We start from the raw sequence: 20,314 nt of genomic DNA, 5'->3' as shown, positions 1-20,314 counted from the left end.
ACATCAAAGCAGATGTAGAGGGATTAACGCAATTTACTCACGCAAATGTCTTGGACTCTGTGGTTTGTTTATGGAGGCATTGCCCATCAGAAAAGTTACCTGTGTCATGTCCGCACTTTAACCTGTTTTGTTTTTGTTTGTATTCTCTCCGCGTCCCTTCCTCGTACTTTTATTTTTGTACTCCCTCTCGTTTCCCTTTCCTCTTCTATTATCTCACTTCACAAGCAAACGCAGCTGGCTCTGATCTCATCACTCCTTCCGTGGATATATTCCTCCCAACGCCAGCTACGTTTGCCTGATGGTTGCCTTCGATTCGCCACAGGTACTTCTCTCTCAAGACTGCCGCGATTTTGCTCAAATCCCCTGAACTTTCTACATATTCTCCGCGCTGAATCTCAATTCTGTCGCTGCTTTTTGTTGTCCCTCGCTACTCCTTTGTTTACTTCCCTACTATCAACTCAGTCCGCATTTGAGTCGTTTTAGGGCTCAATTTTTGTAGAGAGTCCTGGAGCAATTGCAGAACATGTCTTCCACACGGAACAGTCTTACTGTCTTTTCCTCTGAGTCTGGCGCTCCTCCGCCAGCACCTTCAGCTTCCTCTGCAATTGACCCAGCACACCTGGTTACCGGTGGTCCAACCAACCATCCCCATGCTGGAGGTTTATGCGGGTAAGCCCAGCTTTTGTAAACATTTTTTTTTTCTAATGCTCTCTAGTCTTTGACTCGCAACCGTCTTCATTCAAGACTGACAGGTCCTGGGTTGCTTATTGCATAAACCTCCTCTGTGGCAAGGCCAGTCAGTGGGCGGTCTCCTTACTGGAGTCAGACGCTCCTGTTTTAAATAATTATGCACTCTTTTCTACAGAAATGAGATGGGTCTTTGATGCTCTTTTTAGGGCAGACCCAAGGCCTCACAGCAGCTAATAACCCTCTCTCAGAACACTCCAGGTGAGTCCGTGTCTGAATTCTCCATACGTTTCCGTATAGCTGCAGCAGAGGCAGGTTGGAACAAACCTGCGCTCATGTCAGCCTTTTACAATGGCTTAGCAGACGAAATTCAGGACCAGCTCTCCACTAGGGATGAGCCTAGCTCATTAGAAGATCTAATTATGTTGTCTATGAAAATAGACAACCGTATAAGAAAGCAAGAGACGGCCCACTTCTCACGTGGTGCTCCCAGCTCCGTCTTCTCCACCTGCAGTTCTTTCTGTCTCTGCTTCTCCGGGAGATCTCCCTGAACCCATGCAGGTGGGGAGGATGAGGCTGTCTCTCCCGTGGACTCTGTCCGTATTGTGGTCAACCGGGCCACAATATCTTGTCCCCTCCGTCCCAGAGGTCCTCGTCTTCCACTCATCTCCAACAACAAGGTCAGTTATCCAGCACCCTCCAGGATCGGCAGAATTATTTTCTCTGTTTCATTACGCCAAAATAATAATTCTGCCTCCGTAAAAGCCTACATAGATTCCTGTGCTGATGACAACTTCATAGATGCCTCCTTCGCTGACTCTTTGTCCCTGTCTCTCCTATGGCTGGACATTCCGCACTCTCTGTCAGCTTGATGATGGCAGCTCCCTTCCTCGCGTCACTCATCGCACCGCTCCTGTAACACTCACCCTTTCCAGAAATCACACCGAGACCATTTCCTTCCTGGTTCTTCCCTCATCCTCATCTCCACTGGTGTTTGGGTTCCCATGGTTGTCCCTACACAATCCTAATATCGACTGGACATCTTCTAAGATCACAGGTTGGAGCACTCACTGTCATGCAGGTCTCCCAGGTCCCCTCGTGTTATCACGATCTAGCTCAGGTTTTTAATAAGGATCAGGCCTTGTCACTCCCTCCGCATCGTCCCTGCGTCACCCCGATCCTCAACGTCAATTCATTGTCGACGCCTCCGAAAGTGGATTGGGAGCAGTCCTGTCCCAGAGGGACCCCGAGGATCAAAAGGTATATCCATGTGCTTTTTTTCTCAAGGAAACTTAAAGCTCTCTCAATTATGACGTGGGCAACCGAGAACTGTTGGCGATGGTGGCTGCACTGCAGGAGTGGCGACAACCTACATAGTACTAACCGACCCAAGAACCTGACCTATTTGCAGACCGCTAAAAGACTCGACGCACGTCAAGCGCGCTGGGCCCTGTTCCTGGGACGGTTCAACTTCTCCATGACCTACCGTCCTGGGAGCCAGAACACCAAGTCGGACGTCAGAGACCATCCTCCCGACGCCTGCGTGATCCGTGCAGCATATTGGGATGTCGAGAAGGCCGTCCTGGAAGACCAAAAGGTCCATCCAGCTCCTAGTTCCGGTCCTCCAAATTGACTCTACGTGCCAGAAGCGACCAGGCGCCAGGTTCCCCAATGGGCTCACTCCTCGAAGCCCGCCTGCCACCCACTACGTTCCGCACACTCTCCTTAATCAAACAGCGTTTCTGGTGGCCAGGTGTGACCCGCGATGTCAAAGATTTTTGCATGACCTGCATAACCTGCAACAGGGCAAAGTCCACCCACCGCCCCCTGCCGCTCTCCTGCAACCTCTTCCGCTCCCCAGTTGCCCATGGTCTCATATCGCTCTGGACTTCATCACCGGTCTTCCTCCATCCTCCGGCTACTCCACAGTCATGACGGTAGTAGACCGCTTCTCAAAATTGGCTAATTTTGTCCCTCTGTCCAAGCTTCCCTCACCTTTGGAGATTGCAGAACTCCTGGTCCTTCACGTCTTGCGTCTTCCCAGACTCCCATGTGACGTGGTCTCTGACAGGGGCCCACAATTCACACTGGCGAGCGTTGGGTGCCTTTCCAAGCCTTTCCAAGCCGCTCCTCCGGCTATCACCGCGCTGAATGTCAATTCTGGCGCTGCTTTTTGTTGTCCTTCGCTACTCCTTTGTTTACTTCCCTACTATCAACTCAGTCCACGTTTGAGTCGTTTTAGGTCTCAATTTTTAGTTTAAATCCGTTAGTTTACCCCTCATGTGCGCGAGTGTGATTAGCCGCCCCCAACTCGGAGTGTGTTTTTTGTTGTCCCAGTTTTGAGGATTGTAATTTTCTAATTCGCCTTTATTTTTTCTGATTCTTCCCCGTTCCCTGTGTGTACTTCCCGGTCTGCGTTTTGGTTCCCGGCGTCCTTAGTTTCATCTTAACTTGTCTGTGTGTTTATTTTGTATTTATTTTATTAAATTATTAAATTTAACCTCGTTTCGTGTCATCTGTCGATCAGTTTCCAACTGCTCCTGGGTCCGTCCACCAACTAGCCATTACAACCTGATGGTTATCACCTGATGGGCAACACCAAAACCATTATCAATTGTATACCGACTGCTGCAGTCATGTAGCTGCTGCTTCCACTGGATTGCCAACTGTCACTCCACGGTGCCATTTTGTGAGCACACCACTGTCTGCATTCATAATATACATCTACTTCACCCTCCTGTTGCGCTCATATTCTGTATACACTCCGTGTCCTCTGGGTCATACTGACCCACCTCCATTAAGCCCGCAATATAAGCAGTTTAATTCAATTTTAAACACCAATTATTATTTTGCTTTAGTTTTAGCTTAAGAATTTAAATGTGAAAAGTTTTAATGCATTGTTTTTATCCCAATGAGTTCTTTTTCTCGCCTGTGACACTCTACCACGGTCCAGTGCGGAGACAGGAAAGGTTTAACACCTCAATATGAAGAAAAAACAGTCAGTAAATGTAAAATTCCGACTTTTTTCGGGGGTGTTCGATTTCTGGATTTTCGTTCTAAATCCGAAGCAAAAAATTTTTGTTCGAACTCCGATTTTTTCGAAAACAGAGTTACCACTATATATATATATATATATATATATATATATATATATATATATATATATATATATATATATATATATATATATATATATATATATATATATATATATATTACTAATTATACATTAATTAAACGTATTAACCATGTATGGCAGTACGCAAGTGCACAGCCTTTGCAGATATATTCCTCACACCACTGTATGTATTTTACAGACCATCTTCGGCAGGCAGAATTGACATCTCGTACTCTTACTTGTCCCAGTTGGGGCAGCAGCTGTGGCAGCTGGATCCTAGGGTTGATGAGGAAATCCTGCAATCTTAATAGCTGTCACAACTGCTGTTGCTTGTGTGAGGGGGGCGTTCTTCCTTCTTTCAATGAGTAGAATTACAAGAGCCTTTCCTAGCTTCTTCAGCGACACTATCCTCTTGTTCAGCTTATGAGGCATCCAAGTTGCGTTGACGTCGCTCCAAATCAGGCGTCGGTACCCGCTGCTGTGCTCAGCTGCCTCCTGAGTTCATACAGTAGTTGGTGAAGAAATTGTCACTTGTCACTTTGACACCTATCAGTCCCGCTGTCCCATTAAGTACAACTTGCATCCCCTGGTTCTTCTCTGGGCCTACACTGGTCTCTTTGTCGGGGGCGGGGAAATATTGTTAAGGGGAATTTTTGAGTTTTCTTTAACACAGTGGTGGGTCGTTTTGATCCGAGTACAATAGGGCGGTTAAGTCATTTGGCTTGATAGGCAAGACAAATTGGAAATTGCAAGATGACTGGCCATTCTATGCCAACATGTACATTTTTATTGTTTATTTTTAAATTAATAGTTGACAATCGTGATATAAATCGAGTCAGAAAAAAGAATCACAATATCAACCAGAATCACAAAATAAATCAAATTTGGCAAAAAGATCTGAAATGTAAACCTTGAGAGTAACCCAGAAGATTTTTTTTTTTTTCAAAGGCAGGATAAATGAAATGCAGAACCATTCCCTGCCATGCCTGCCATCACTTTAAAGTACACATGCACAGCAATATTCACAAGCACCTGTGTTTCCCAAATACAATCTAAATTTAATTTCCCCTTTTCACTTATGCCCTTTGAGTACGTTGTATGTACACGCAAGCCATCAGAATGATTACATTTTTTATAGTCTTCACTAATTTCACCAAGTTTTCCTGTCATTATTTTATCCACCTGTAAACTGATACTGACCATCTGCTGACACGGTTTCAACACAAAATTGTGTGCCACACACATGCCATGAGACATAATCTACCCATCACTAGATCTTAGTGAAACATGTGTTGACAGTCTCTAAAAGTACTGTACATTTCATTGTTTTCTCTGTGTTAACCACTGCAATTAGGAATAGAGGAGCTGGTCTATGAAGCTAGCGGCTTATAGGGGACAAGAAAAGAGATAATGCTGTCTGATAAGACTGTTGCAGGGAGCTTGTTGTATGCGGTCAAGTCTTGCTTTTGCGACGATTTCCAGCATGTCGCAAGAACAACAGCTCCTTGTGTTATTTCTAATTGTGTAATTAATTACCTTTCAAAATTGTTTCTTCCTCAGATGGAAATGCGTCCACAACTCAGACCCAGACAATATAACTGGCTGAGGTTTTTGCTTGTGTCCTCGTGACATCTGGTTTTGACTCTGTTGTTTGGATGGGAAAAGTGATGAATACTGAAAACACCATTTGGGCTGCATATTATCAGCATCAGAATTTTTTTCTTCATCAACCCTACTGCAAAAATGGTCATGCGATTGTTTCTTTTAGGGTTTCTCTGGATATGTTGAATATCAGCCATGCAAAGAAAGCACAAGATCTGGCAGCTCAGAGCAACTACAGGACTATGCTGCATGACTACACCACGTTGTCCAATGATATTCATGTCTCCTGGGCAAAACAGGTTTATGGACTCCAGAGTGATGTAAGTAACAAACAAATTGTCACCTAACGCAACTGAGTTTTCTCAGACATATCCAGTTAAATTGCAGTTTGTGACTCAATTCCACGCCCTGCGCTCAACGTTACAAACCACTATGCTACCCAGTAAAGGATACTTGAGGCATCTGTGATACACACAACCATGACCTTTCAGAGGCACAAAGCCAACAGCACTTCAATGACTCATACACCGATGACAATATCCAGCTAGAGCCACATGAAAAAAAAAAAATAATAATAAGGCAACTCATTATTTATGTTGATTAATAAATCATGTTCTTTGTACACAACTGTTTGTTTATTCATTTTTTACAAATAAAATAAAATTCAGGTACAGTGCACTTAATTTAGATTGAGTATAACTGTACTTTTGAACTGTACTTTTTCCACCGATAACTTCAAGAAATGCTGTAGGAAATGGGCTCTTACAACAACCTGATAAAACCCTGATGTGCCCTCGAAATGGTATTTATGGATCACAGCAGGTCCATTAGTGCTTCTGTTGTGTTGATTAATTTTAAAAGAATGGAACACATTAATAAAATATATGTTCTTAAAAAAAATCAAAATCAAAAAAAAAAAAAAGAAAAATGGTCAGGTTTAGGGGGAGAGGCGGGGAAAGCATTATGTCAATGAGAAACAATGTCCCCACAAGGACAGAAATACAAATATGTGTGTTTATATGTTCAAGGATATTTATCCCAGTCATATCCAATTATGGAGAAAACACCCCTTGTGCAGCCCTTTTTCTATCTTTGTGAGAACCTGTACGAGTTTTTATAAAAGTAAGGTGAGGACATTTTGGTCGGTCCTCATTTTGTCGAGCCTCATTTAGAGGGTTAAAACTTCAAAATGGCTTGGTTATTATAATTGTGTTTTAGTTGGGTTTAGAGTAAAGGTTAAGTTTAGCCATTTGTTTTAGATGGTTAGGTTTCGGGTGAGAGGCTGGGGAAAGCATTATGTTAATGTATGTCAGTGACAGTTCTCACTAAGATAGGAAGACAAGTGTGTGTGTGTGTGTGTGTGTGTGTGTGTGTCAGTGTGTATGTAGAAACATTCCAAGTCTGATTTGAAGTGGATGGATGAAGGGCTCTAGGAGAGATGTCTGACACCCATTGGTAGAAACTCATTTAATGTTCTTGGATCCGAGATCTTCATCATGGTGTAGATGGGAAGGAGTTTGTCAGGAATGGTCTAGAAGTGAAAAGAGTGTCAACTTCAATATAGTTAGTGCTAATGTCCAACAGGTGGGGTGTGACCTTGAGGAGAAGGAGACCTTCTGGAGTGAATTAGATGAACTGCAGGAGAGTATTCCCAGAGGCGAGAGAGTGGTTATTGGGGCAGACTTCAATTCACATGGTGGTGCAGTAAACAGAGGTGACGAGGAAGTGATGGGAGAGTTTGGCATCCAGGATAGGAACACAGAAGGTCAGATGGTTGTATACTTTGCAAAAAGGATAGAAATGGCTGTGGTCAATACTTTCTTCTCGAAGAGAGAGGAGCATTGGGTGACTTACAAAAGCGGAGGTAGGAGCACAAAGGTCGATGTGGATTACATCTTGTGTAGATGATGTCACTTAAAGGACATTAGTGATTGTAAAGTAGTAGTGAGTGAGAGTGTGGCCAGACAACATAGGGTGGTGGTGTGCAGGATGACCATGGTAGTAAGGAAGGTGAAGAGGGCAAAGGCAGAGAAGAAAACAAAGAGCTGAAAGCTGAAAGGGGAAGAGTCTTGCGTTGCTTTCAGGCAGGGATTGAAACTGGCTTTGGTTGGCCAAGGTGGACTTCCAGATGACTGGACAACTATGGCTGAGGTGATCAGGGAGACAGGTAGAAGAGTTCTTGGTCTGTCATGGTGTGTGGGCCCTGATGATATACCTGTGGAGGTGTGTTAATGTTTAAGAGAGGTGACAGTAGACTTTTTGACTAGAACTTTTAACACAGTCTTTGAGAGTGACAGGATTCCTGAGGAATGGAGAAGTGAGCTGGTGCCCATCTTCAAGAACAAGGGAGATGTCCACTGTTGTGGCAACTATAGAGGGGTATTATTGGTGAGCCATACGATGAAGTTGTGGGAAAGAGTAGTGGAAAGTAGACTAAGGGAAGAATTTAGCATATGTGAGCAACAATTTGGCTTCATGCCAAAAAACAGCACCACAGATGCACGGTTTGCTTTGAGGATGTTCTGGAAACTACGTTTAGAGCGCGACTCCACACAAACATGATAAATGCCAGGCAAAGGGAGTGATCGCTGTCAGGGCAGACAACATGTTTCAAAAACAACTTTGCAAACTCCCTGATCAGCTGCAGAAGATGGTGCTGCGGAGGAGGGCAGGGCAGCGGTCCGGGACTCGCAATGTATGCGGCTGTTTGATAACTCACGTGTTTTCGGCTTTACGAGCAGCGTGGATAAATCAAGATGCTTCGTATTACGCAGCTTGTTTCCGATATTTCCTTGTAAAATAAACATGATTACACTCTTTCATGTTTACTTTGGCTGTGAAATGGCGACTAGTAGCGCAAAGAAGTGACAGAGAAATTAGGTGGTCTTGCCTATGGTGGTAAATAGTTTGTTGCGCGGTTGATGACAACTTCCTTGAGACGTGCTTTTTCTCTGACATCCACATAACTAATCCACATATTCATTTGTTTTTACAGCATCACAATATCTGTGTTGCCTGTAAACATCACACCTCAAACCATGGTTCTGAGTGCTGTCAGTATAGATTCGAGCAAGGACTCGGCCCAAATCTGAATCTCAAAAAACATTTGAATTCGTAAATACAATTTGAAATCGGGAAAAAAAAAATAAATGTACATATTTATATTACTAATTTAAATCAATTATTTTTCATGCTGAATGAAGAACTTTTCATAATACTATGTCAATCTTTTTTGTTTTGTATTCAAACCTTAATAACAACATTTTTGAATGGCATCAATTTTCTGTTTTTTTTCTTTCACAAATTATTATTATTATTTTTTTTTGGTATTCAAACCTCAATGGCAGAGATTATCCCACTGTAGAAAAGCCCCTTAGGCTCCACAGTAAGACCTATTGCACAAGGAAGGTCTCATATGAGGACAGGAGATGCTGGAGAACAAAGAAATTCAGCAGTTAGACAAAGGAACGGCCTGTACACTGAAACAATGATAGCCCTCAGTACAGCCCAGTACATATCTCTCTATTCATTGCAGAGCCCAGAAATTATTCAATAACGAAGACACCTTAGAGACGCTGAAGGAGAAAGACTTTATAGATCAGTGAGGCAACTGAGCACAAATGTCATTACACAAACACAAGAAACCAAACCATTTAGGTTTAAAAGTCATCACTGGAAAGAGGTGATCAACTATAAGTTATGGAGCTTGAACTGTTAAGACGAACAATTTTGTGTATGCGTCTCATGCACTCAATGGATGAGGTTAGAATGTTATGTTCTCATTTTCATGCACAGGATCTCCCAAATGCTACTGTATTTACGAGCATATATTGTGCTAAATGATTAAAAATGTGTTTTATGGTGCTATATCAATGTAGCTGTAATGCTCAGTAAACTGGAGAACATAGTTAAAGAGCAAGTTGATATTTATTTTTTTTGTGTTGCCATGATAACACCTTTATTGGACATGGCATAAATGAAGAGCACAAAATACATTTTCCTTTTCAATCTTGCATCACTGGGTTTTCATTAGTATTTATTTATTTTTTTTATTGATTGACTTATAATTTTTTTTCAACAGAAAAAATACCGTCAGGATGTGAGTGCTCTGAAATTTACAAGTGTGGAAGACAGCCCACAGATGGTCCGGGCCAAACTCAGCAACAAATTGGCAATTGATGTAAGTTATTTGGGGTTTCTGTACAATGTGTCACTGAATAAATTGCAGATATTAACTGAAATATAAAGAGCACGACCTAAGTGCATTTTTGTTTTGTCCTGTTTTTGTTTGGCTTTGCTTTTTCCAGAGACTATACCGGGCGAAGAGTGAAAGCATAAGGCACAACTATACACTGAATGAGAAACTGCCAGAGGTTGTGAGAGCCAAACTGAATGCCGCATACATCAGTGAGGTAAAATAAATGAATGGAGAAATTAGATTAGATTAGATTAGATAAAATGACCTTTGTTCGTCCAACAGCCGGCAATTTCAATGTGTTACAGCAGCTAACAATACAACAAAGACACTGACACATACCAAAGACATTCGAAATACAAAACAAACATCAAAGAAATCCACAAAGCATCTGCATTCACAAACAGCTAAGCTGCTTTCTTACCAATGTTTGCCGTCCTGTCCGCACGCAGGAGTTGCAATCCATCCCATGCAACTACTGTGTCAGGTGTTAGCACAGTGAGCCATGTCTCCAGCCAGCCATGATGAGCAGCATGCTACACTGCTGGTACGCCCACTGATGACATAAACAAAAGGACAACAGCGGCAAAGGTGTTATGGTCCATTGATAACTCCAGTATGTTACATAAAAAAAAAAAACCAAAAAAAAAAAACAAGACAAATGCTGCAACAATAAGGCACAATTATCTCATAGAAGAATAAGCTGCAGAACACGTTGCATCAACATGTAGCTCTTACAATGTGTATTACATTATTATTATTATTATTGTTACTACATCTTTAATAATAATAATAATAATAATAATAATAGATGTACAAGACAAAGTCTATCTTCACAGGAGTATATCTTCACAGAAAACATGGACTACATGATTAATTAGCTAAAGGATGGAAAAAATATAAATACCATGTGAGGACTTTGATAATGAATTGCATCACAAGCCGAAAACAAAAAGCTAAGGTATATGACAAGTCATAAATTCTCCAGACTAAATTCTACCAGTTGTACAGTCATGGCCAAAAGTTTTGAGAATGACACAAATATTACATTTTCACAAAGTCTGTTCCTTCAGGGTTTTTAGGTGTTTGCCAGGTGTTTCTGTGGTAGAATGACATGCAATTAGAAGCATTCCACAAGTATCAAAAGCTTTTATTGAGAATTACATGCAATAGGTCAATATTTTCAGTGTTGACCCTTCTTTTTCAAGACCTCTGCAATTCTCCCTGGCATGCTGTCGATCAACTTCTGAACCAAATCCTGACTGATGGCCGTCCATTCTTGCATAATCAATGCTTGGAGTTTGTCAGAATTTGTTGGTTTTTGATTGTCCACCCACCTCTTGAGGATTGACCACAAGTTAGAAGACTCACAATCCTGCCTAAATACACAGCGATGAACAAAGAATGGTACCAGAACGTCCTCCGAGAGCAACTTATCCCAACCATCCAGGGGCAATTTGGTGATGAAGAATGCCTTTTCCAGCATGATGGAGAACCTTGCTGTAAAGCAAAGGTCATAAAAAAATAGCTTAGGCAACAAAACATTAAGATTTTGGTTCCCTTGGCCAGGAAACTCTCCAGATCTTAATCCCATTGAAAACTTGTAACTTGTATAATGATCACTGGTGCTCAGGCTGCTCTTGTTGAAGGATTCAACAAAAAAAATGGTAGGATCTTTTGGAGCTCAGTACCTCAACATGCACATGACAGGGCAGCTGCTGAAAATGTCATCAAAATCAGAATCAGAATCAGAATCAGAATCAAATTTATTGCCATGGTCAGTGGGGAGCCCACTGACTAGGAAAGTGCCTTGGAATAAAGTGCAACAAAAATAAATAAATAAATAAATAATAAAAATAAAAATAAATAAAATAAAATAAAATAAATAGAATAACATAACAACAAGGCTGTTCACGAATTTAACAGTCTGACGGCCGAGGGGAAGAAGCTGTTCCTGTGACGGGAGGTTCTGGTCTGGATGGACCGTAGCCTCCTGCCAGAGGGAAGAGGAACAAACAGTCCATGTCCAGGGTGAGAAGGGTCGGCTCTGATCCGACCTGCACGTCTCTGGGTCCTAGAGACATACAGGTCCTGAAGAGGTGGCAGGCTGCAACCGATCACCTTCTCAGCAGAACGTACGATGCGCTGCAGTCTGCTCTTGTCCCTGGAGGTGGCACTGTTGTACCAGACGGTGATAGAGGAGGTGAGGATGGACTGGATGATGGCCGTGTAGAACTCCACCAGCAACTTCGTCGGCAGTCGTAGATTTCGTAGCTGCCTCAGAAAGAACATTCTCTGCTGGGCCTTCCTGATGAGGGACCTGATGGTTGGCTCCCATTTGAGGTCCTCAGTGATGGTGGTTCCCAGGAAGCAGAAGGAGTCTACAATAGGTATAGGTGAACCAGCCAAAATGAGAGGGGACAGAGGAGCTGTTACTCTTCTGAAGTCCATGACCATCTCCACTGTCTTCTGAGCGTTGAGCTCCAGGTTGTTGTGGCTGCACCAAGACACCAGCCGCTCCACCTCCCTCCTGTAAGCCAACTCATCTCCATCTGAGATGAGCCCGATGATGGTGGTGTCGTCCGCAAACTTGATCAGCTTCACGGACTCGTGGCTGGAGATGCAGCAGTTAGTGTACAGAGAGAAGAGCCATGGAGAGAGAACACAGCCCTGAGGAGACCCGATGTTGAGGGTCCGAGTGTCAGAGACAGTCGTCCCCAGCCGCACACGCTGACTCCGGCTGGTCAGGAAGTCTGTAATCCATCTGCAGAGGGAGTCAGGCACGTCCAGCTGGCGAAGCTTGTCTTCAAGCAGAGCTGGAAGAATTGTATTAAAGGCAGAGCTGAAGTCCACAAACAGGATCCTGGCATAGGTTCCTGGGCAGTCCAGATGCTCCAGAACGAAATGAAGGGCCTGGTTCACTGCATCGTCCACAGATCTGTTGGCTCTGTAGGCAAACTGCAATGAGTCCAGGTGAGAAGCAGTGATGGACTTCAGGTGAGAGAGAACCAGGCGCTCAAAGGACTTCATGACCACAGACGTCAGTGCCACCGGTCTGTAGTCATTCAGTCCTGTGATCCTGGTCTTCTTGGGAACAGGGATGATAGTGGAGGACTTAAAGCAGGCAGGTACATGACAGGACACCAAGGAAGCATTGAAGATGTCCGTGAACACTGGAGCCAGCTCAGCAGCACAATGATTCAGGATGGCAGGGGAAACTCTGTCCGGACCTGCCGCCTTCCGAAGGTTCAGCTTCCTGAACTGAGTGCGCACGTCTTGCTCCATGATGTCAAGAGAAAGAGGGGGGAGGTGAGGGGGTGGCTCATCAAAAGTGACTGTGGTCTTTGCTGTCTCAGTGACATCATTGCTCTTAGTTGTGTCACTAACAGACAGCACAGTCCTTTGTTTTAAAGTGGAACTTGGGGCTGGAGAGACCACAGAGGTGTTGGTGCAAAATGGCTGCTCAAAGCGACAATAGAAGTTGTTGAGGTCCTGTGCAAGAGCGAGGTTGTTCAGAGTGTGGGGGGCACGTGGCTTGTAGTCAGTGATCACCTTGAGCCCTCTCCACACCGCAGCCGAGTCATTGGCTGAGAACCGCTGCGTGAGTTTGTCAGAGTATGCTGCCTTAGCTTTCTTCAGCTCCCTCTGAAACCCATACTTCAGCTCTTTGTAGCAGTTCCTGTCCCCATTCTTGCGAGCAGCCTCCTTCTCCCGTCTAATCTGGCTGAGTTTAGCTGTGAACCAAGGTTTGTCATTTGCATAACTGACCTTGGTGCGCGTTGGAACTATGCACTCTTCACAGTAGTTGATCCATGAAGTCACAGTGTCTGTATATTCATCCAGATTATTGGTCGCAGTCCTGAACACCTCCCAGTCTGTGGTCTCCATACAAGCCTGCAGCTCCTCCTTAGCTTCACTTGTCCAGATCTTCATGCTCCTCACAACAGGCTTTGCCAGCTTCAGCTTCTGCTTGTATGTAGGAACAAGATGAACCATCAAGTGGTCAGAGAGTCCCAGTGCAAAATGACCCTTGGTATCACAAGGTTTGCTGTGACAAGAGTCACTGACATAAAAACACGTTTTGAGATATTTATGCTAATGTCAATAATAAGAGTCATCAATGTGATGACAAACCTGGAGGGAAGAAAAGACAGTGATGAGAGAATACCTTGATGCTTTCATTGGTGTACTTCTTCTTGCTGGAGTCTACAAATCTTGCAATGAGGCCAATGATAGTCTCTGGGACACATCGACAGGCAGAAATATTTCCTGGGCAACACTTCAGACCTTTTAAATGATATCAAGAGTGCTCAGATTTGACAACAGAGAGACCAGAGCAAGATCTGACAAGCTTGCTCCCATCAGGGATGTCTGGGAGAGACGGGTGTGCCTCCTTCCATTTATGTTCAACCCACATCCAGAGGTGATGATGGATGAACGCCTTCTCCCTTCCCAGGGAAAATGCCTTCCGGCAATACATACCCAGTAAGCCAGGGAAGTATGGCATAAAAATCTGGGCCGCCTGCGATGCAAAAACGATCTACGCCTGGAATCTACAGATTTACACAGGCAAAGGTGCGAGTGGCATCCCTGAGAAAAACCAAGGGAAACGTGTAGTACTCGACATGACCACTGGACGGCAGGGTCACAATATCACATTTTTCTGCCTGCTGAAATCGTGCAGGTGAAGGATCAACTTTCCTCCAAGTTTGCTTTTACAGACACCGCCACTGTTGTCTCATATTGTCCAAAAAGAAGACGGCATGTGATACTTCTGTCTACTCTTCACAAAGCTGCAGCTGGGTTATCAGGAAGTGACAAAAGCCCACAATTATCCTTGACTATAATAAAAACAAACGAGGAGTGGACAACATGGACAAGCTGACTGCCACCTACACTTGCCAGCCAATGTCCAGAAGATGCCCAATGGTTGTATTCTACAACATCCTGGATGTCTCTGCATATCGTGCATTTGTGTTGTGGATCCACATCCACCAAGGGTGGAACTCAACCAAAAAAAAAAAGCAGAGAATGTTTCTAGAGGAGCTGGGAAATTCCCTTGTCAAGCCACACATTGAGCGACATTGTTTTTATTTTTAGTGTATTTTAAAGCTGATTTAAGACACAGGTCGAAACCGACTCGTTAACACCGGGGATGGTAACAGAAAACTAACACAGGAGGAAAAAAAAAAAAAAAAAAAAAAAAAAAAAATATATATATATATATATATATATATATATATATATATAGTTTTTAACTCTTGTAATATTATGTGTCCACAGAAAAAGTATCGCCAGAAGCCGTATCAATTCAGACACACCCCTGTCGCTGACTCTCCAGATATTGTCCATGCAAAACTCAGTGGGCAGCTCATCAATGACGTGAGATTGATTTATTTTGTTTTGTATTGTCATTATTATCATTTTTTCTATAACTGTCATGGTATTACACTTTTGGAAACCAATAATGTCTGTTTGCCAGCGTTTGTACAAAGAGAAGGGGGTCAGCGATCAGCGTAACTACACCATAATAACAGGGAGACCAGAAATCACACAGGCAAAGATCAACGCCACTAACATTAGTGAGGTAATATAGGTACCAAGAACAGTCTCTGTGTTATGTACATTTGACTTAATTATTTTGTTTTGTTTTGTTTGTTAGGTAAAGTACAAGGAGTCATGGCTCACACTGAGGGCAAAGGGATACAAGGTTACACTGCAAGACATTCCATTCCAGGCTGCCAAGAGTTCCACAGGGATTGCCAGTGATGTAAGATTTACTGATCACATTTACAACTTTTCACAAATTTCACAAACATTGGTTTAAGAAAAAAATGAAGAAAAAAAAAAAGCAAACAAAAAAAAACTGTGATGATCATGTTAATTAACCAACTGTATGGAACATTGTACTTAGACCTCATCGTGTGGTAAAGTCTATGTTGACTGACTGTGAGGGTGATTAGTAACACATTCTGGGATGGTTTTGCTTGGTTGTTTGTTTCCTGAAACAGGTTCTATTTTCATTTTGGAGCATTCACAGATGATCAAGATATATACTGTAGTAATGCTATGTCTTGTATTGTCAAATTATTCACATTATTACACTCATATGTTGTAAAGGCCCATCACATTTTTTGTTCTCTTGCAGTACAATTATAAATATAACCACCTTCAGGAAAAAGGGAAGTATATTGGACCCAAAAGTGTTCTGGATGACCCATATATGGTGCATTGCCAGCAGGCAGGCCGTCTGGCCAGTGACCAGGAGTACCGTAAGGATGCATTGACATCTAACAGGAAATACCACCTTGGCAATGACATGGTAAATCTGGTGACGGCGAAAAATGCTCAGGCACTGGCCAGCAAACAGGACTGCAGGAACAGGCTGCACGAGTTCACGCTGTTGCCTGATGACATGAAGATCAAGTGGGCCAAAAAGGCGTATGCCTTGCAGAGTGAGGTAAGGGTGATTTTAAAATGATTTCATTTTTTTCTGGAGAATTTGACTTGAGAATTTGATTTGAATAATTCATAATTTCAAATTTTCAAAGCCTTGGTGCAATAGTCACAATTTATTCACATTAGTGGCGACAGTTGCTCAGGCAGTGGAGTGGTTGCTGTGTGTCTGTGCTTCAGGTCCAGTTGAAATCACTTCAGAAATTGAGCAGCAAGTGGAGATAGGTATATAAGCTATGTTTCCATCCATGACTGAAGCGGAACAGAATAGCCTAGTGACAGCTGCATTCAACTTACATTTATTGAGATGAGTATGAGTACAGCAAAACATTCTATACTTTCACTGTTCACCTGGCACATCGGCTTTTATAGGAATAAAAGCCTATGTGCCAGGTGAACAGTCAACATCAAGACATTACACTCTGCATGCACAAGTTGATCATCAACGATGATGGTTTTGATGTAGCGGAGATTTAACATTTGAAGCTTGTTTCTTTTCATGTGATAGACAAGAAGTCAGTCTGTTGATTCTAAAACTTTTTTTTTTTTGCATTCACTCCAGAGTTTTGGTGCAGCATATTGAAAGACACAAAGAAGACGTAGCTTGTCCACCACATTTAAATTGAGCGTCCACGTCCAGATGATCATTGGTTTTCAAAACATCCCCCCAAAAAAATTATCATTACGTTTGTGACTCAGAACACTACATTGGTGCTTGCTCCTATGATGTTCTTGCACTTTTTCCCGAATCACATGTCCCTCTTCCACGCAATGTCACACTCTCTCACCCAGCACTACTGAGAAATAAGATGCACAGCACAATTTTGATCAGGACACGATAAATCGGTAAGACCTAGAGCAAGGCTCTCAAAGAGCAGCAGTGGGTGCATGTTTGGTTGTAGCCAATGACCTTTTCACCAGCCAGGTGTTTGAAGACTGTGATCATTTCACTCTCAGTCTGGTGCTGCTTGTTTCAGAGGACACTTGATTTATTAAACTATGTGTGTATGTTTGGTTGAAACAAAAAATGCTCCTTTGTGGATCAGTATGAGTCTCCTGCCCCAGAGAGAAGTCAGTTCCACTCAATCATGAGTACGCTCATGGAGTGATTTATTATCCTTTTCTAGAAGTTGTACAAATCAGACCTCAGCTTCATGAAGGGAGTGGCCTGGGATGGTGCTGGTGCACCCCAGCTAGTGTCTGCTAAGAAGGCGGGGGAACTGATCAGTGAGGTGAGTTAATGTTTGTGCCTCACATTGACACATTTATGCATGTATACTGACATAACACCACTGTACTTTGTGATTAGCTTTTTGTCTCTATACAGATGAACCTTGTCTAAGCTGGTGACTGTATTGCAATCACACCAATTAGGTGTCATGAAGTTCAAATTGCACTTGCAATTAACAAATGAGTCTACCCTATTAAGCCAGTCTATTTGGCGAAGGCAACCCTCATGTTGACAGCTGGCCTATGTGAATACCTTTTCATGAAGCTCTCGTTGTAATTTAACATTTGATTTCACAGATGACTCACACAGACCTTCCATTAGTTTAGTTAGACATATTGAGATCCAGCCAACAGCCCATGTTTGATGTCAGCAAATCAGATAAGAAGTACACAAACTAGCGATGTCCCGATACGACACAAGTATCCATATTTGCACCGATACTGGCCTATTTCGCTGTACACGAACTCATCGAATACTTGCTCATGACAGCACCCTTTACCTGCAACAGTAGGTAAAGTATATTCCATGGATTCAGTACATTGGAGTGTTTTACAGGCCTCTGTAAAAAAAAAAACTCTCTCGCAAATCAGGGTGGTAACAGACTGTACTAATACTAAATACCAATGCGCGGTACATTTTTTTGTGAAGCTACTCGCCACTGAGGATTGTTCAGACAGGAACTCGGCCCGAGAAAAGTGGCGAGAAATTAAATAATAAACCACTTCGGCTCAGATGTCCAAGCGAGTTGGGTTTTGGCTGCTCTCTGGGGAGTGAGCTTCTCACATCAAGCGACACTGCGCTAGATGCCGGAAACTACGTTTTGGCAGTGAAACGTCACATTCTGTTACAGCCGTGGCAATTAGTCAGTTAATATCAAAGGGATTGTTAAGTATTGACATGGATATGAGGAGGTCAAGCTGATGGTTAAATGTTAAAATTAAAATCTGTGGCAGTGGTGTCATGTTTGTGTTGAACAAATTCATAATAACAATTAATATAATTTTAAACAGCTGTCATGGTATTTGCATCAGCAAGCTGAAATGACTACTCAGAGTCGGTCAGCAAAAAAGTGGTATCGGGACACGATTGCACCATATATATATATATATATATATATATATATATATATATATATATATATATATACACACACACACACACACACACACACACACACACACACACACACACACACACACACACACACACACAGTAAGGCGGGTCCAGCAGAGTTCTAGCGGACTCCCAGCAGAGCTCCAGTCACTGGAGGTGACTTTCTCTTCATACACAAAGCCGAATAGGAATAGGTCTGAGGAGCCTGTCTGTGGCAAGAATGTGTTCATGAGACAACTTCTTTGTGCTATTCCCATTCTTAAATTTTGTAAATGGTAATTTGCCATTGTGCAAAGGTTTTAATTTGAATTCAAAAGCTCAATGTGCGTGTATTTTATTATTATTATTATTATTATTATTATTATTATTATTATTATTATTATTATTATTATAGATCCACTCATTCAAGTCTGGTGACTCTGGTGGAGTTTTGACCCAGTTGATCTTTGGATGCCATACATGCTCCAGCAGCAGTGTGTTTTGGATCATTGTCCTAGACAAAGCGATGGTCTGATCCAAAATGTCATCTTATCTACTGCACTGCATGCTCCTTAATCATGTAGTGCTTTAAAAACAAAACAAAAAAAAGCCTTTAATAATGTGCTACCAGGTTTCCGTAAAGCGTCATGTTAAAAGTTCTGGTCTGGAGGCTTAGGTGTGAAGCAGGGATTGGGGAGCTCTTTTGTTCTGGGCCTTTCACTTCTGTCCGTCCCAACAAGCTCACAGTTCACATACTTGTTGAATTATGTTGATGAGATTCCTGAATTGTGAGGAATAGTGTTTCTGTGCAGAGTGAAGTAATTTTGTAATTGTAACTAACTACTCTTTTATGCTAAGATGACCGAGACTGGGCGGTTCTAGGTTTAGGTGAACCAGGCAATCACCCAGGTCGGCATGCTAAATTGCAACAAATTGACTTGATGGCCTGGTATGTTCATCCGCTAATTTGTCTGGTGTATATAATATTAGCGTAAGAATCATGGATGCACAACAAGTCAAGGACAGTTTTGTCTTGGGTTACCTGAGAGACCCTTGCTCATGAACAGATAAAAGTAGATGAGAATGGATGGATGATAAATACAATAAAATAAATATATTGCACTGCACTGTATTACTTTTTGATTTTGTCAAACAGATTAATGGCTAGTCTCAGTATTTTGACACACATCTGTCTCAATGAGTCTATCACATCCAACAAACTTTTTGAGTGTGTGTGGCTTGATGAAGACAGACCAGCGGAACTAAAGTACAGTCAGACATCATGAAATGTCAACATCTTCCTGGCAATCTAATGAATTTTGTCTAAAACTCAATATTGTCATGAATCAGTTAAATTTGTGCTGTCAAAACAGCACATTGCGGGTTGGAGTGTTGCATGCTCTGACTCTGCAGCAAAATTAACTTGTGGTTTTATATTATTTATTTAAAAAGGTAAGTAAAATGGCAAAGTGCACGGGCAGATGCAACTGTAAAATGTTGACTCAAAGTTGTGGTGTTGGGTCTCAGGGGTGAAGGCAGGAAAGGGTGAGGAGAAGCACCTTTATTGCGGGCTCATTGCTGTTGTCAGTCTCAACAAGCTCTCTATTCACATCTTGATCGTCCATTGGTGCTGCTGATGGTCCATGATGCTAATGTGGCGGAGTAATGGCTCAGCTGTATAGTGCATGTGGCTTGATGCGGTCTGACTGAAGGATAGTGAACATGTTCCACTGGATCAAATGATTTCACCGAATAATATACAAAATACAACACACAAACCGTCCGCGGCGTGACCGTGTCTCGGCACACGCTACTCCCAACTCCCAGATCAAGTTTTGGGCAGTGACTACAGATCAATAGAAAAGCCTAGTTTTATGATCGGATCGTCTTGGATCACGTCTGGTGACCTTCTCTAGTTCTCACATATTAATGA

At 42.5% G+C, this 20,314-nt stretch overlaps 1 protein-coding gene across 2 annotated transcripts in view; it reads left to right on the top strand.

Annotated features, from left to right (window-relative positions):
* nrap (nebulin-related anchoring protein) overlaps positions 1-20,314 on the top strand; it is a 117,599-nt gene that overhangs the window by 68,041 nt on the left and 29,244 nt on the right. For both annotated transcript variants that reach the window (XM_053866619.1, XM_053866618.1), the window contains exons 17-24: positions 5,574-5,727; positions 9,489-9,587; positions 9,715-9,819; positions 14,886-14,984; positions 15,085-15,189; positions 15,265-15,372; positions 15,751-16,062; positions 17,186-17,290. In XM_053866619.1, coding sequence (XP_053722594.1) covers positions 5,574-5,727; positions 9,489-9,587; positions 9,715-9,819; positions 14,886-14,984; positions 15,085-15,189; positions 15,265-15,372; positions 15,751-16,062; positions 17,186-17,290 — 1,087 coding nt within the window. The remainder of the gene's footprint in view (positions 1-5,573; positions 5,728-9,488; positions 9,588-9,714; positions 9,820-14,885; positions 14,985-15,084; positions 15,190-15,264; positions 15,373-15,750; positions 16,063-17,185; positions 17,291-20,314) is intronic.

Source organism: Synchiropus splendidus, chromosome 5 (assembly GCF_027744825.2).
Source record: "Synchiropus splendidus isolate RoL2022-P1 chromosome 5, RoL_Sspl_1.0, whole genome shotgun sequence".
In the NCBI taxonomy this organism is placed as follows: Eukaryota; Metazoa; Chordata; class Actinopteri; order Syngnathiformes; family Callionymidae; genus Synchiropus; species Synchiropus splendidus.
This window is presented reverse-complemented; position numbering and strand designations above follow the sequence as displayed.